Genomic DNA, 18,704 nt, shown 5'->3' on the forward strand with positions numbered 1-18,704 from the left:
ATGTACAGTAGCACAGTGTTACATACCAGCACCCAACAGGACATGTACATGAGCACAATGTTGCATACCAGCACCCTACATGACATGTACATGAGCACAATGTTGCATACCAGCACCCTACATGACATGTACATGAGCACAATGTTGCATACAAGCACCCAACAGGACATGTACAGTAGCACAATGTTACATACCAGCACCCAACAGGACATGTGCATGAGCACAATGTTGCATACCAGCACCCTACATGACATGTACATGAGCACAATGTTGCATACCAGCACCCTACATGACATGTACATGAGCACAATGTTGCATACAAGCACCCAACAGGACATGTACATGAGCACAATGTTGCATACCAGCACCCAACAGGACATGTACATGAGCACAATGTTGCATACCAGCACCCAACAGGACATGTACATGAGCACAATGTTACACACCAGCACCCAACAGGACATGTACATGAGCACAATGTTGCATACCAGCACCCAACAGGACATGTACATGAGCACAATGGTACACACCAGCACCCAACAGGACATGTACATGAGCACAATGGTACACACCAGCACCCAACAGTACATGTACATGAGCACAATGGTACACACCAGCACCCAAAAGGACATGTACATGAGCACAATGGTACTCACCAGCACCCAACAGGACATGTACATGAGCACAATGGTACACACCAGCACCCAACAGGACATGTACAGTAGCACAATGTTACACACCAGCACCCAACAGGACATGTACAGTAACACAATGATGCACACCAGCACCCAACAGGACATGTACAGTAACACAATGGTACACACCAGCATCCAACAGGACATGTACAGTAGCACAATGGTGCACACCATCACCCAACAGGACATATACAGTAGCAGAATGGTGCACACCAGCACCCAACAGGACATGTACATGAGCACAATGGTGCACACCAGCACCCAACAGGACATGTACAGTAGCACAATGGTGCACACCAGCACCTTGCCTCGACTTGTATTTGCGTCATTCTCCTTCTTTCTATCCTTCTTTATTTGTATCCTCTCTCTCTGTCTCTCTCATCGTTCTAAACTCTAATCACTCATATCATAATTACAAGTTATCTAGCGCCCTCTCTGGCCCCTTCGCCATCAGCCTCTCCCCTATCCCCAACCCACTCTTTCCCTCTTCCTCACCCAGACTTCGTACAATTTCATAATCTCCCTCCTTCTTTCTTCTCATCCAGTCAAATTTCTAGGGAAAAAAAAAACTTCATGTATCTCTCCCTCCCCTCTCCCGTTCCTGTCCGTGAGTGTCTTCGTGTGGGGCGGCAGCAACTCTCTCTCAGATCACAGCAGGAGATGATAGTGCTCTCATCTACGTTTGCATGTCACAGAGGGCAGTAATAAATGGCTTTTAAAACAAACTCCCCCCGTTATTTATAGCGCTCGTCTGCGGCTCGGTGCTAAAACCTGGCTAGTTTGACGGTGTTGGGTTAGCTTTTATGGCCGTGTTGAAATTTCTTTTTAACATCAACGGCTTGTAGGTTTTATTGTGACCGGTCCTTCGACAAATTTTGAAATATAAATAGCTTCCGTATGTATTAGGTGGGGTGTTTTTAATTGGATAACAAGGAGTGAAAAGTAAATATTTAAAAAAAAATTATTATGTTACGAACAGTTTTGATTCGCTAAAAGCGATGAGATGTGAAAATGTTATAAATAATTCAACTATTAATTATGAGATTATACAGTTGTATAATAACACCTAAGTCGATAAGATAATTAAACCGTGTAATAGCAAAAGAGTTTATTCCACATATTTATAAAACAGATTGTAAAATCTTTTTTTCTCCCACAGATTTGTATTCAAATAGTTCATTTCGATTACATAAACAGTATTCCACGCCAAATAAAGGGAAAAAATGAAAAGGATTTAATGTAATGAAGAAGATTTGATGACCTATATTTGATGACGTAGATGTGGTCAATCTTCAGATTTTGGGGAAAGTAAAGGCAATAGGTCACTTTGATGGGCAAAAGCTTACGTCATTTAAAAAAAATACTTAGATTAAAGTTACTTGAAAAATAAACATCTTTTGGGCTGATGGATAATCGCCCACTGAAGTTCGCCTTATAGTACAATCAACATAACTGATAGATCAGGAGCCCAATAACTGAGACATAATGGACGCGGTGGCTGAGCGGTAAAGCGCTTGGCTTCCTACCCGAGAATCCTGGTAAAGACGGGATTTTTACTTTCGGGATCTTTGGGCGCCTCTGAGTCCGCCCAGCTCTAATGGGTACCTGACATTAGTAGAGAAAAGTAAAGGAGGTTGGTCGTTGTGCTGGCTACATGACACCCTCGTTAACCGTAGGCCACAGAAACAGATGTCCTTTACTTCATCTGCCCTATAGACCACAAGGTCTGAAAGGGGAACTTTTTAATGGACAGGAATAGACAAAGATGACTGAGAGAAATATAAACTGTCTGAAGCATGCATAACGTTGGCTGAAATATAAACAAAAAAGCTGAAATGAACCTAGATGACTAAAATAGACAAAGAGGACTCAAATCAACACATTCATGAAGCAGACATAGGACTGAAGTCGATATAGATGTCAGAGGCGGAGATAGATGACTGAAAGTAACATACAAGAACAAAAGCAATACAACAATTATAAAAGTTTCCGATCTAAAACTAAATGTTTAAAACACACACACACACACACGCACACACACACAAGCAGAATTAATTATTTTTAACGAACAGAATGTGAGACGCATGAAACAAATGACATTTCTAAGAGTCCATTTATTACATATATAGTACATATGCTACAACAAGGCACTTGGGGCACTGTCTTCGATTCCGAAGAGAAATTGGCACATGATTAAAGTTTTTATGACATTCTGTTTTTACATAACAAAGTCTTTGGTCACTAGACGATTACAATGAATGTAAGGCATGACTACCAATAAAATGTTAGCTGTTGAATAGCAGGCCAACTTCCTCCTTAGAGGACAATATAAGTTGAGGCCATTCGCATTTTCTGAGGACGAACTAAAATGCATGAAACATTGCGGAATAAAATATTTATGTTGAAATAAGTTCAAGTATACTTGAGCCGACATCAGATCGTGTCCAGCTCTAAACTCTCGAGAATGAGACACTGGCACTATAAGAAAAAAACTTGATATGACATATTAACTGTAATTAGCTCAGATACAAAATGTAATACTGAAATATATTTAGAATTACATACTATGAGTATAAAGCATATGAACAGGTCAAGGTCGAATTTCTAAAATACAATAAATGCCATATATCAGTAATAATAATAATTTATTATTTATAATAATGATAATAATAAAAAAATCATAATTAGCATACAGTATCAACATTAACAAGCACAAATAATTAGACCAATGTATTCGCTGAACTTAACAGACTGACCTCAGGCAGAAATATGAGACCCACTATTTGTGAGACACACTATTTATGTGACCAACTATTTAGATGACCCACTATTTATGTGACCCACTATTTATGAGACCCACTATTTATGAGACCCACTATTTATGAGAGCCACTATTTATGTGACCCACTATTTATGTGACCCACCATTTATGTGACCCACTATTTATGAGACCCACTATTTATGAGACCCACTATTTATGAGACCCACTATTTATGTGACCCACTATTTATGTGACCCACCATTTATGTGACCCACTATTGCCTCATTGGGCATCCACTGAAGTTGGTGGGAAAGAAGAAAAGTCTGAAAGAATGGACGAGCTTGTCATTGAGAGGTTTTATCCAAGGCAATGACAGGGAGGAATGGAGAAATACACTCGACAAATCTTGTGTGGTGCCCCAAAGGTCCAACAAAGGTGATAAATGGAGAGGCGGGAAGGGGAACACAGCAGGCGACTGTGTTGGCAATACAAACCCATCGTCTTACGTAGGCCCAATTTTGGCTTTTAAAAAAAATTATAATGGAAAGATAGTATGAAAAAACAAAACAGTACCTTTATATTCGATATATCTATATGGAGGTTCTTTAATACACAGTGTATTATACACACACAATATTGTATTTCTTTTTTCCTTCAAAAAGTTGTTATATTTCAATTGTTTTTATCGATCGCCTTTAAAAATGTATTTTACTACAATTCTATTTTTTTAAATCGTTATTTTAAAGTAGCACTGTTCTAACAGAATGCAGTTGTGCTACATTTTAATTGTATCAAATAAGAGTTTACAATAATACATCAGTCCTAACCCGACACCCAACTCACAAAAAAATGTATGGCTCCTTGTGGTAAAACAAAAATATGTAGAAGTAGTATCAATGTGCTATGTCGTTGGATCGTCATATTTCAGTATATATATACAGTACATAAGTCAACATAAAGTGTAGGTATCCAGTATTTACTATTTATCACGTTCAATGTAAGCAGTTGGGGCTCTTCTAGAAAGGAAAACACTATTCATGCATTTCACTTACTAACAAATTATGCTTTAAAAGGTATCAAATGAGCACAAATTTAAACTATGCAAATTATAATGTTCTAAGATTGTTCACGTTAATGTCGACCTGTCAATACAATGGAAGAGTTGTCTGTATAACTAATGCCGAGAGAATAAATGCGAAACAAACAGAAACATTCATTCAATCTATGGCATGTATGCTTTATAGAATCATTGGTGACACATTGGCATTTAATAATAGTACAAAAACTACTATAATATATATATATATATATATATATATATATATATATATATATCGTATGTATAGCGTCAACTTACAAATGTTTATGTAGGATACAGCTTTGAAACTAACGTATCAGTCAATTTTTACAGAGTTTTAACTAAAGCAAACCTAATAATTAATTATTTTTTTTTAAAAATTAAAGTTTATTTGTAGGCCTCGTTATTTTCTTTATTTACACGTACTTTATATATAACAATATTTTTTAATATTCGATTTTATTCTATTTATTGTAAATGCTGATTTTGATTATAATATTGCTCATTGTGTTATTATAATTTTTTAAAATTTTTGTTGTATTTATTTAGGATTATGCAGCTATTTGATTTATGAACAACATAATCCAAATGATTTCCTTCTTTCTTGATGTTGGTGATAAAATCTGGCAATGCGTTGTCACACTTGGAGCTCGAGAACTAGGTAAATTGGTTCCCGTTGGCCTTGTAGATTTCAGTTGATCTCACATCGACAATAGTTCACAGCCACTCACACTGCAATACGTTGCTAGAGAAACGATAACAACGATGCCATGTTTTGGATGTTATATTTCTAGATTGATAAGGATTTTGTTTATTGGTAGCTGCTAGTATGTGACGTCATTCAGTGACTAGAGAGAATCTTTCACTTAGTAGGTCCTGATTCTGAACTTAGAATAGACTCACAGCCTTAGAGTATTTTTGAATTTTTCATATCTCTTCTTCAAATAGACTCATCTGAAACCAAAAAAAAAATTTATTAAAATCTACATTAATATATATATATATATATATATATATAAATTACAGGTTTTTATATGAAGTCAGTTAATTTTAAAAAGAAGTAGCTTATTGATGTAATTTGTAAGATTCATAGTGCTTTAGAAATGACGTTTTTACTTCCAAGCACTAAGGCAAAATGGCAGGGGTAGAGAGCGGGCAATGTGAGGACCATCGAGGTGACAGTTCGGAAAAATAATTACTGTAATATTGCCATTACTCAAGAGCCGGTTAGTGCGTATAAGGCATTGGAAAGCCAGCGTTCTTTAGAGATCTCGTTCAACTTGTTCTTAGTTAACTTTTACAATTCTGGGATATTTGTCTAGGAGTAATAGCAGAAGAGGGGGCGCGGTGGCTGAGTGGGTAAGCTGAGTGGGTAAGCGCTTGACTTCAAAACCTGGGGTCCTTGGTTCGAATCTCGGTAAAGACTGGGATTTTGAAATTCGGGATTTTTAGGGCCCCTCTGAGTCCATCTAACTCTAATGGGTACCTAACTTTAGCTTTAGTTGGGGAAAGTGAAGGCGGTTGGTTGTTGTGCTGGCCACATGAAACCCTGCTTGTTAACCGATGGCCAAAGAAACAGATGACCTTAACATTATCAGCCCTTTAGATCGCAAGGTCTGAAAGAGGAACTAAATTTTTTAACAGGTGAAGAACAATATTTTGTCCAGTAAATCTGTTTCTGTGGAACAAGGTCATTCAGTCATAACCTCGTTGCAATAGGACCGCATTCGGAAATGGTCAGACCTCGAAATTGATCGCAAGGTCTGAAAGAGGAACTAAATTTTTTAACAGGTGAAGAACAATATTTTGTCCAGTAAATCTGTTTCTGTGGAACAAGGTCATTCAGTCATAACCTCGTTGCAATAGGACCGCATTCGGAAAGGATCAGACCTCGAAATTGATGGAACCCATTTAATTTAATTTGCTGACTATTTTGTCGTGACATTTTCCGGGCACGAACCCTGCTCGCTGCCTTTATCTGCTGTTCCACATTCAGTGCTCTTATTGAAAGTTCTTAATCATTTTAGAGGGTCTTTCAGTCAATAAGTTTTAAGCTTCGTATTAAATACATTCTTGAATGTATTATTAAGCTGTATTGCTTGTTTTATGCTACTTTTTGTTATTTGAGATTATCTGTAGTGTGGATCCAAATGAAAAAATGTACGCACAAAAAATGTCCCACGAAATATATTTAATATATTTTTTTCTTTTAAATTACAAGAAAGCTATGTAAAAGTTTGAGAACCATTAGAAATGAAAAGTAAGAGAAAGTAAAAGTTTAAAAAAAATTCCCAGTAAAGTTTTAAATTGAAAACAGGTTTCAATGTCAACTATTTAAACCGACCCCAAGTTTAGACTTACAATGTTTAGTTTAGATTTAGCTGCCGCTGTAAGAAACAAACACGAAGAAAAAAAAAGAGACACTCTTCTATCTTCCTGAGAAATGCAGTTTGGGTGTCGGCCTTAAGCTCGGGGTATGTCGTCATGGCTGTAAGAAATGCATTAACCACGTCTCTAATTAGCTCAATAAAATTATTCACCTCGTTACAAGCATTTTTTCTGTTTGCTCACACAATTTTTTTGTTAACAAGTTACGTACACTAAATGTTGAAATAGCAAGTCACGTAAATATTGTAATAAGCTAGCCACTTGCACGGCAACCTAAGCATTGAGATTAAGTTTAAACTAGGGATGGGATTCGTTGATGTAGATTGTGGAACTTCCTGTTATTAGCTTGATTTTAATTTATGTATTTGCTTTCACGATGTAAAAGTTACTATTGATACTATTCTGTGTTCTTATTATACTTAATGCCAATATATATATATATATATATATATATATATATATAAATTTATGAAACTTCATCTAAGCACGTATTCTAAGATATTGTTAGAAAAAAAAAACGCTTTTTTTTATTCGCCGTCATCCTATCCGACCTCTTCCCTTTGTAGCGTCTAGGTATTTGACTGAGACATTATTAAGTACATTTAATGTCTTTTATCAGAACTCATTATATATTACTAGATCCATTAAGTATTAGCATAGTCGTGATTGAATCTTGGACGATCACTGATTACAAACAATGATTTAGGAATGTACGAACCTACCTAAAATTCTTGAATGATATTTAAAATGATTATAACCACTAGATCACTGTGCTCTAATTTATTTATGTTAAATTATTATTGGAGATTTTCTTAAATGGCGGAAAACCTAAAGCAAGCTTTTTGGTCTATCCGGAGTTCAAAATAAAGGCAGTGTTGATAAACTATGTTTTTTTTTAAAGCTACATGTCAATTAATAGCTATGAGCTATTGTTAAGAAATGGCCGAATCAAATATTTAAAACTTTTCTGTTTGTAACTCTTTTTTAGTTAGCATTTTTAAAGTTCAGCTTAGCGTCCTTGACATTGTTGAGTTGATCGTTAAAACAAAATAACTTTTTAAATTTAGTTGACAACAAAAACCTTTTAATATAGTGTCCTTGACATTGTTTAGAATTGAACATTTACAGTGAAAATCCCATATAATAGTTTTTTAACACAACAATGGATCCAACTTCAGCGCAAGACTATTAAATGAAAGCCAAGTGTGCATAATGTTCGAAAGTCAATAAAAAATTCAAGAAAGCAAAAGAGACTTGCGGGGTTTGGCAGACAATTACATCTACTATCTGCGGTAGTCGCCGATCAAACGCTCAAACACTCGGTCACTACTTTCTAGCTCTGTAAAAAGGAATTTAAAAAAAATGTTTTGCTTCAATCAATTTTTTCTCTTCTCACTGCCAAGTTGTGCGGGTGTTGTGTGGGAAGGGAAAGGAGGAAGGATGGAAGTGTGGGAGACCGTTACAATGTTTGCTTCCAGAAAACACGGATTTACACGCGGGGCTTACATTAAAATAACAACCAAACAAATTAACGAACCCGCTTATCCCCCCCCCCTCCAAAAAAAAAAACGCCCCCCGCGCTAAAAAGAACTCAAGCGAAACGGAAGAACACACGCCAATCGTGACACCGGGAATGGAGTTTACGGATCGGGTTTCCCCGGGAAACCGTATATGGAAGCCCAGCCATGTCAGAATTGATTCCTCTGCTTGGCACTAATGCATCGATGTGGAGCCAGATAACAGGGTGTTGGACCCTGAGAGGGTGGCGAACTCTACGGTAGATTGGCAAATTAGCATAGGTACCGGACGGGGAATGTCTAACTTTCGCTGCGATAACGGCTGAGGCTGCTACTATTCGGCAACGTTTTATTTCTACTCATTTGATCTCGTTGGATTATTCATATCGTTACTCTGCAAATTTCTGAAATTTAACGAATTTTTAGTTCCGGCATGTTGAACATGACCAAAAAACATCTGTTTAAAACACGACAATATTTGTAGGTCACAAGTGGGTCTTCCTATCCACCTGTCTTACTGTTCAATGACAATAGAAGCGGTAAAAAATGGTGATAAGGGATAGAACATAATTATTAATTAAACTTTTTTTAATGCCATAATATTCTTCAACTACTGCGAAATAGGTGCTTCTACTAATTGCTACATCTGAATTCTACTAATTACTAAAACTAAATTCTACAAATTACAACATCTAAATTCTACTAATTACTACAAATAAATTCTACTAACTACTACTAATTAAAAAAATGCCTCTAAATACTTATGCAAATGCTACAATTATATACTACTAGGTTTTTGTTTAGTTTAAAAGTCATGGGCAAGCCTTCAGAAATGAAGTACATCACCTCCTAAACTAAACCTGCAGAAGTGATGATAGCGAGCCAGGTTCAACCTCAAGACCATCAGTCCTATGCGCACACCTTACAACTGCAAATAATTGTGCTTGGACTGGGTCATTTTGTCTTTCAATGGGCCAATGGTGCAAATCAGCGATATCAGTAGTTTGTTTTTTATTTAATTACTTTAATGAATTAATTAATTGTTTTTTTTTATCGATGTATTATTGTGTTAGGCACTTAGTTAATTCAGAATTGGCCACAGTCGAGGCAGTCACTAAATATGATGTTATCCCTACTAGAGCCTAGCAGTAATTCTCTAAAAAGTCTGTATCAATAATCTCTAACCCAGTTCCTAAGTCGTCAGTACAAATGTCTGCGTTCAAAGTCTGTCTACAGCAGTGCGTCTCTAGACTTAAAGCTCGTTATTCTACTTCATTACGAGTGAACTTTTGTGCATTGATCCTTTGTGATAATGTATGTTCATTCTTCGTTCTCGCATATGTAATACACCATCGAAGAATTATTATCAAGGTACTATAGAAATATATAAATCACAGCTCGCACATACATCCGTTACAATTGACATTTTCTTTTATTGATAAGTAAAAAATAAAGAAAATTGCAAACACTAAGAATGTTGAACACAAAATGGATTTTAAAAACAAATTAATTTTCTTAACTTAAAAATAAACAAAATACAAATATCGGATAAAAATGTGAAAATTGATACTTTCCTAGGTATTATTGACACTTATTTATTTTAACACATGACTTCAAAGTACTAATAGGAAATCTCGAAATTCAAAATCCTAGTCTACACCGAGAATAAAAAACTCGAGACCGATCAGTTCGGATTCCTAACACTTTACCTCTTACTTTTATAAGTGAGTAACCAAATTTATATATTTCACTTTTTTAAAAAACTTTTATTTATTTTATATTTTATTTTGGTCTTACATCACTAACATAGGGGTCATATAAAGTTCAGTCGCGCGTGTCATGAGCCGTAATATCGTCAAGAAACGAGTCTATATGGCTTCATTTAGCTCTGTGGAAGTGGCATTGCACTCAACTGCACTGTGGGAATAATTTTCAAATGGCAGGAAAAGGCTTGCGGGCCGTGAGTTGGGCATCACTGTCTTACACTAACAAACTAACAAAACTAACTAACAAAAAAGAAAGTCCTTTGATTTATTTAAAAACAAAGAATATTACATGCAAATTAAAACTATGTCTTTAATTTAGGTGTCTATTAAATTATCTATGAAAATGTTATTGGATATTTTTATTTCAAAACGCGTTAGTAGCTTGGACCTAAGAATCTCAAATATCAATATCCTAAATATAGTAGCAATAACAGCAATTGGAACAGTTTCTTACTCTTTAGGGATTTGGACATTATGGAAAATTATTCATTGTTACTATCAAGATTAGAACCGATGTGCTGTTGGTTGGTAAGATGGGTAATTAAACGAAAAACACAATTATACTTAAATTATTTTGGAATTTAGAATCTAAAGCACAATGCGATTGAATAGTGTTAAATATGAATGACCATTATATTAATAAAAAAGATACACATTTAGAATGTATTTTTAAAAAATAGAGCTCTTTCATTTCAGAATCAGTTTGATCTGAGGTTTTATTCTTTTCCTAACACAATTAGCACATTACACAGCAAAGACTGACGAAATACTTCACACAAAACGATTGAAGTTAACGTACATTCTGACAGACAGGCCAGCATTGATAACACTATTATACATGTTTCTTAACACTTTAGAAATAAAATTAAATCATGTTCTAATATCTTGGCATCATTATAATTGTATTATCTGTATAAGTAGGGGTATTACTTAAATATAATTTGATATCTACCCGTTTGAATTTAGGCAGGGACCATTCAATATGGGGATGGATCTATTTATTATTCGGATCCACATAAAGGGAGACGTCTGGGGGATGCTTACCACTTTTACAAATGCTAGCTACGCTCGTGAGAACTAGTGATATATTCAGTGTAAGTTATATGCGTATGTATGTATGTATGTATGTATGTATGTATGTATCTATGTATGTATGTATGTATGCATGTATGCATGTATGTATGTATTATGTATGCATAGATAGATAGATAGATAGATAGATAGATAGATAGATAGATAGATAGATAGATAGATAGATAGATAGATAGATAGATAGATAGAATAAAAGTACAAAATTCGATGTTATAACTTATGTTATGTTATATATTGACGAGGAATATAGATAATTGTTTAAATCTAAAAGACTAACGTATTTTCTAAGCCAATCTGTGTTAAACAGCATGTATGTCTATATGTGTGTGTGCAGTGGTGTGCCTGTGTAGAGAGTGTGTTGTGTGTTATTTCACCTCACCTGTCGGCCCAATAGGAGTTGTAGTGAGATGAGTTGAACGCGTCCCCCTGCTGCCTGTACTGAAAGCCAAACGTTGATCCCCCACCTACAGCGCTGTACTCTGGAAACTGGGGGTAGGGCGAGGGGTAATTCGACGGGGAGGGCATGCTCGGGGCCACTTGAGCTCCCGCCGCGCCGAGCCCCACGCTCATCCCCATCCCCATGGTGGAGTACTGATGAAGTCCGTTCAGAGCAGAGTTCGCCGCTGACATTCGCTGACAGGAGCGGTAGGCTGGTAGCTGGGAGACGCCCATGTTGGCCGCCCCGGAGTTGTGAGTTAGCGCCCACGGGGAGTAGCTAGAGTACTGCGAGTAGGAAGGCGCGTTGAAGTAGTTGTTAAAGGCGAACTGGTTCAGGGCATGCGTATGGTCCGAGAAGAGAGGTTTATGAAGTGACAAAGTAGGTCTGTACGGCCTCTTCATGCGTCTACGCCTTCGATAGTTCCCTTTCTCAAACATGTCTTCAAAAGCAGGGTCCAAAGTCCAGAAATTTCCTTTCCTTTCTCCCCCGCCCTCGCGAGCAACTTTAACGAAGCACTCGTTCAGGCTGAGGTTGTGCCTTATCGAATTCTGCCAACCTTTCTTGTTTTTTTCATAGTAAGGAAAGCGGCCAATGATAAACTGGTAGATACCGCTCAAAGTCAGCCTCTTTTCCGCAGACTCTTTGATCGCCATGGCAATCAGAGCCACATAGGAATACGGGGGCTTCACGTTCGGATCCTTGAAAGACTCCGGATTGTCTTTGTTGTTCGGCGTGGGGGGCTTGGTGTCGCTGTTCGAACCTGGCGACTTTGTGGACGATTCGTTGTTAGCAGATGGCTTGGAGAAACTGTCCGATTCACATTTCACGATTTTTGAGGATTTGTTGGATGTATCATTTATAGACTCCTGCTTCGGAATTACGTTGCCGTGCGAAATGTTGGATTTGGTGGTTACACGGTCTTCGTGGCTCTGTATTTTCGTTTTGTTATTTCCCACGCTGCCATTGATTTGAGAGTTGTTGTTACTATTATTATTTCCGTTTTTCACGGGGTCGCTGATCTTGTGCGCAGGCTCACAACGGTCGAAGCAGGAGTAAGATTTTGGCGTGTTGATGAGAGAATCACTGCCCGGGGAGGGGTCGCTGAGGCGGTTCTGCGACTTATAGTGAGTCAGAGTGGAGGTGTGATCCTGATGCGACATGTACAGCTTTTCGTAGTCCTTGTCAGTCGCGGCAGACCCGCTGGAGTACTGAGGGAAAAACTTGAAAGGGGAGAAGTAGGCCGAACCACCATCTGCCTCACCGTTGTACAGCCTGGAGTACAAGGAGGAAGACACAGGGGCTGACAAGGGCGATGTCGCGGTGGAGTCCTGTCCTGGACAGCTGTAGTCCTTGGCGTGGTCTCGTTGGGACGCCCCGTTGCCGTTTTCCCCGTTGTTGATGCTGACGTCGTACTTGGCCGCCACGCCCGCGAAGTCGACAGCGCCCTCGGAAAAAGATTTGGAAACGTGCTCGTGGAGATTGCCGAGAGGTCTCAGCGACGTCACATCCGTTCCTTGCTCCCCGTGGACCACTGAAAGGCGCTTGAGTACAGGATCATCCGCTGAATATGTTCTAAGGAAAAAAACAAGAACAGATCTCATTACGTTAGCTGTTGGGTTCATATGTTTCTTTTTCCCAATAGATCTACAAGAACACTAAAACTACTTTGTATACGTAAAAATAGTAAACTAAGAAATGCTACGGTCATAAATATATTTATTGTCATTGGAACTAATGCTATCATCAAATACACGGCAGTAATTCTTTTTAGCATTCTTCGTCCCTTATATTGCGTAAATGTTAAGAGTGCATTAAATTGTTAACATTGGTGATTTTCATAGATAGAAGGAAATCTATAATTAGTAAGCATTTGGTGTATCCGGTGTACAGAGTTCGGAAGTATTGAGAAGTGAAGTCTTTAATAACAATATTTGGGAAATTCTAATGACTGTAGAATCAAAGTTCAAAGGTCGTTATCTCCCAACTTAAAGTAATTGTTATCAGTTTGCTGGATAGACTTGTCTTTACATTGGGAATCATTGAGATTATTTATTTGAACATTTACATTGTTGAACTGAACAAAGAGCAGGTTACTGTGATGACATTTTCGCTTGAAAATCTCCGACAAATAAGCTTCAAGTTATCTTTTGAAAAAGGAGCGATTTAGTATTGAAAATATTGAAAACATTGGGATTAGCAAGAATATCCCCAGCTATTTATCTGTATTTATGTCTCTTTTAAGTGCACCTTTTTTCTTTGTCCTGGTAAAAGGAAGAGAGATAATTGGTGACGTAATTATCAACAAATAAAACCGAGTTATAGACCTTGCTAAAACTCGGCTCATTTCCTTTGTTAATATGCCAACGTTTGTTTACCTATCTTTGACTCCAAACAGATCGTGATGTGTCGGTCCTGGTGTCCCCGTCAGGTTTTGGTGGTGGTGTGAGTGTAGGTGGTGCAGGGGATGGTGCTTCAGGTTGTTAGACAGCTCGTCCTCTTTATCTGGTTCAGTGAAAAGTAAAAAAAAAAAAAATGTAGAGCAACCTTCAATTCTCTATTACAAATCATTTTCATCAGTGGTAGGGTGTTGGGGTGCAGTTAGTCACAAGCGGTCATCTTCATTCAATAGAAAACAAGCAAAATATAGTTTTTTAAAAACATTTTAGAAAACAAAGGGAAATAACTTTGCACTTACAACTATATCTTTCAAAGTAGAAGTTAATTGCCTTACTCAATATCAAACAAAATAATTAATTACCAATAATTAATTGACTAATTGGGAAATAATTTTTTTTAAATTGATTATAGTTTTGTTAGGTACAGTAAATAATTGTTTAAAGTTTCAACTTGATCTGAGAATGGGTGTGGGAAAAATAACGTATCCAATTTTCTAAGGGGACGAAATTCTACATATTAAGCCGAACTTGCGAATACTGAAAGACTCGTTTTTTCTTGTTAGTATCAAACAAAGTAATTAGTTACCAGCAATTAATAGAAAAATTGGTGATTTTTTTTGTTGCTGATTCATGTGTTGTCTATGGCAATGAATAATTGTGCAAAGTTTCAACTTGATCCGAGAATGAAAAATGGAGAAATAAGGTGAACACACTTTTTACCAGACAAACAGTTAAAGAGACAGACAGAGTAAGTTAATATAAGCTATGTAGAAAGACGAGAACAGACATTTTCACAACTGCATTGTTTGACATGAAGATGTGCCGAACACTAATGTGCACATCTTATGCTCTTTCATTTTTCTTTTTCTTTTTTATTAATTATAAAAACACTAGTAAGAAATACAGTGATTGTTCATTTTTTGAGGCTTTCGCCAGAGAAATAGCTGCTACTAGTTTTGTGTGATCTATTTGTGATCTATATATGATCTACCTGTCATCTATTTGTGATCTATATATGATCTACCTGTCATCTATTTGTGATCTACCAATATATTAAATTGACGATAGGGGACAAAGATGGAAAAGAGAGATGTGTTTTTTTTTTAAACAAATTTTTAAAAGATTTATGATGTATTACAGCAAATCCAATATCTCGAAACGAGACTGCAAGCAAAAACATTTTTTTGAGTTATCTAAATATTCACCAAGTTTAGCCACCTGGATCAAAGCACTCACCCAGAACTGACGTCATGTTGTGCTCGTGGAACGAATGGTGATGCTGGTGAGATTTGATGGAGTTCAGGTCGTAGGAAGACAGACCCTTCATGTGAGAGTAGTCCATGGCGCTGAGTGGCTTCATGTTGTCTTCCAACTTCATTCCGCCACCGTGAATGTAGTCCGGAATGACCGACATCTTAAAGTCCATCATGTCCTGTTCAGAGAGATGAAATATATTTTACTTGAGGAGGGTTAGGCTGCTTTTGTTATTAAATTCATTGTCGCTAAATAGATCCGCCTTATGCATCGGATCACTTAAATAAGGCGGCAAGATAAAATAACCAATGAGGAAGTGCTACAAAGAGCAGGGTGCCACGACATCCGCTGTGTTATCAGCAGCAGACGCCTTGGCTGGCTTGGCCACATTTATAGAATGCCAGAAGGTCGACTTCCACAAGACATTGTATAAGGCGATCTAACAGAAGGCAGGAGAGCCGCTGGTCGCCCACTTTTACGGTATACGGATGTATGCAAACGCGACATGAAGCTCTTCAAAATCAGCAGCTGGGAAAAAGGTTTCACTGGATAGATCCACATGGAGCAGGGGCGTAACTAGGGATTTGGGGGCCCGGGGGGATTGACCTCTTTGGGGGCCCCTTGCATTTTGACATTCGACATATGATATGAGATAATGTACGCAAATATATATAAGCTCAAAATCAAATTGGTTCAGTATATCAGTAAACTTAACAAAAAAATAACCATGAAGACTCTTTTAATGAATATTGCCGTTGTTTATTAGTTAAATAATGCACAAGTGACAACTCTCGCTTCACGTCGTGCATTCTGTGCAGCAAAGACATCTATAACATCAACTACATCGATACTTTCTAGTATTTGTGACTTCGCTGACATTAAAGCCATGATAAGCTTTTCTTGCGTCAATGTGCTCCTGAGATAGTTTTTGATGAACTTGAGCTTTGAGAATAATCTCTCACATGACGTAATGGAAGTGGCCTGAGTAGCGGTATTCGAAGGACGTTGCAAAGTTTGAGCACACGTAATTACCATATGAAGCCTGTTTCCTCAATATGTCTATTGGTGATTGTATTACTGGTTTGTTGATAATAAGTGCTCGTGCATCAATGACATCATTGAAAAAGCGATTTTCCATTTATTTCATCATACAAACAGGAAAAGTAACACAGTTTGTCATAAGCGTGTCTTCATCTAACAGGTGTCTTGGTTCAAGAAGAAACCCAAAGGTATCCATTTTCTTTCCAGCCTTTGGAATCTGCCCTTCATCTCCATACGAAATTTGTCCAGCACTTCTGTCGCAACACGTTTGAATTGCAGTTCGATTGACAGTCCTACATTAGAACTCAACTTCCCATCAAGTCTTTTCTTTCTTCTGGTTGTTTTGATTACAGGGAATCCATAGTATTCACTACCTTCTTTTGCTTTTTCGATGGATTGGGTTTTGTCAGTTTCTCATCATTTTGCAGAAAGCATGAAAGGGTACTAATTTCTTTAGCAGCTTCCCGTATATGCAGTCCAGACTTTTGTAGTTTCTTCTGAACTTAATTGGGCGCAGGAGCTTTGACCAGAATTCAAGATAGGCAAAAAATTCTTAATTTTCCACTGCATGATGAAGATTCTGTGCTAATATTATATGGTATTACGTCATTGTTGGTTGTTTATGTTTTGTGCGAAAGCAAAAGGATTCAGAGCATACAAAAGTGGGAAAGATCCATATCTCGTTATGCTCGAGTATAGAAATACTCCGATAAGTGGACTGCCGTATTCAACATCACAACTGCTGACGAGTAGAAGACTCAGGGAATCATTCCAACTGATCCCAAACTATTGAAACCATCGGTAGCTGAAAATGCAGAGACATTACTCAACGAACGACAGATGAAAAGCAAAGTGAAATACGATGCAAAAGCAAGACTACCTAAAGATTATTCTGTCGGAGAGTTTGTCTAGGTCAAACATTGCAGAAAGCAATTGTCATAAAAAACATTCAGCACCCAGATCTTACATTATAAAGACAAACTATGGAAAAACATACAGAAGAAATCAACGCTTTTTTAATAAGAGTTTCGATGAAGACATCTCTGGGTACTATGATACCGATGAAGACAATGAACTGCAAACTGTTGGAACAAACGAAACAGACAGTGTCTAGAGAACTTGTTGTGCCAGTCAAGACAACCAGAAGTGGACGAATTGTTAAAGTTCCTAGTAGACAGGGCTGGCCTTAGGCCTCTGCAGCCTATGCGGTCGTAGTGGGCCCCGCGCTTTCATAGGACCCGCGCTAATTCTAAGTGTACATTATTAAATTAAACCATTATAACGTAAATAAATTAACAGGGTTTTCGCGACCTCCTGATTTTCCAGGGCCTCCAGGAAATCTCATGAAAAGGCAAAATATGCGATAAAGTCCTGAACTTTTTTTGAATTTATTCAGATCTCCTGAAGAATAGACATTTTGGAGTGCCAATAAATAAAAGTGGCATTGCGAGCTTCCATTTGATAAAAATTTATTGCAAAGACGAAAGTAGGCCTATTTTTTAATTCAAAAAAAATAATTTTGACATTATGCTTATCCTTACCGAGACTAGGCCCCGTGCGATCCGTTTCGCATAGGGCCCCGCAAATGCTAGGGCCGGCCCTGCTAGTAGATATCACTCTTAAGAACTTTAAAAGGAAGGGTGTGATAATAACTTCAAAAGGAAGGATGTGCTAATATTATATGATATTACGTCATTGTTTGTTGTTTATGTTTTGTGCGAAAGCAAAAGGATTAGATGGAAATAAAAAGGAGTTTCTATTGAATGGAGGAAAGATGAATAGAGGGGTAATAACTCGAGTGTGAAGTTTAATTCTGAAATTATAGACGCCAAACCCGAATAAGGGACTATTTTAGCATTGTTAAGAATAACTTTTAGATCTGTTATACTCGATTCTGTAAATTTTGCTTCATGGTTAATTAGTGTAGCCATAAAATGCTCGCTATTTAGATCTATTATTAGTAAAGGTAACAAGATAACTGGAATTCGCTGTATATCATGCAGTTTTATTCGTGGCAACAAAGTTTAAAATGTAAAATTAACTTTAAAAAAACTTTGATCTTTGTGGGAAAAAAATATTTTTAAAATGTCAACAAAATCAACGTACTGATCTAGGTTTAGTCTTTGTGATAAATGTAATCCATAAATGTTGGGAAAAAAAAGACACCTGTTGACACTATTTGTCAATCAAATATATTATTTTATGTATTTACAAATTTATTTCGGACACCCGTTTGGGGGCCCCCCCAGGTGGGGGCCCGGGGGGATTTTAAAATTC

At 37.3% G+C, this 18,704-nt stretch overlaps 2 protein-coding genes across 2 annotated transcripts in view; one reads left to right on the top strand and one right to left on the bottom strand.

Annotated features, from left to right (window-relative positions):
• On the top strand, positions 1-5,101 carry LOC129922545 (uncharacterized). Its single transcript, XM_056009180.1, has 2 exons — positions 1-1,011; positions 5,084-5,101. Exons 1-2 carry the CDS (start codon positions 1-3, stop codon positions 5,099-5,101), a joined length of 1,029 nt encoding a protein of 342 aa, XP_055865155.1.
• Positions 3,324-18,704, bottom strand: part of LOC106053069 (uncharacterized) — a 33,591-nt gene continuing 18,210 nt past the window's right edge. The window contains exons 2-5 of the mRNA XM_056009135.1: positions 15,369-15,564; positions 14,112-14,238; positions 11,677-13,308; positions 3,324-5,488 (exon numbers count right to left, since the gene is read on the bottom strand). Of these exons, the coding sequence (XP_055865110.1) occupies positions 5,485-5,488; positions 11,677-13,308; positions 14,112-14,238; positions 15,369-15,561 (1,956 nt within the window). The 5' untranslated portion in view covers positions 15,562-15,564 and the 3' untranslated portion in view covers positions 3,324-5,484. The remainder of the gene's footprint in view (positions 5,489-11,676; positions 13,309-14,111; positions 14,239-15,368; positions 15,565-18,704) is intronic.

Source organism: Biomphalaria glabrata, chromosome 13, assembly GCF_947242115.1.
Source record: "Biomphalaria glabrata chromosome 13, xgBioGlab47.1, whole genome shotgun sequence".
NCBI lineage: Eukaryota > Metazoa > Mollusca > Gastropoda > Planorbidae > Biomphalaria > Biomphalaria glabrata.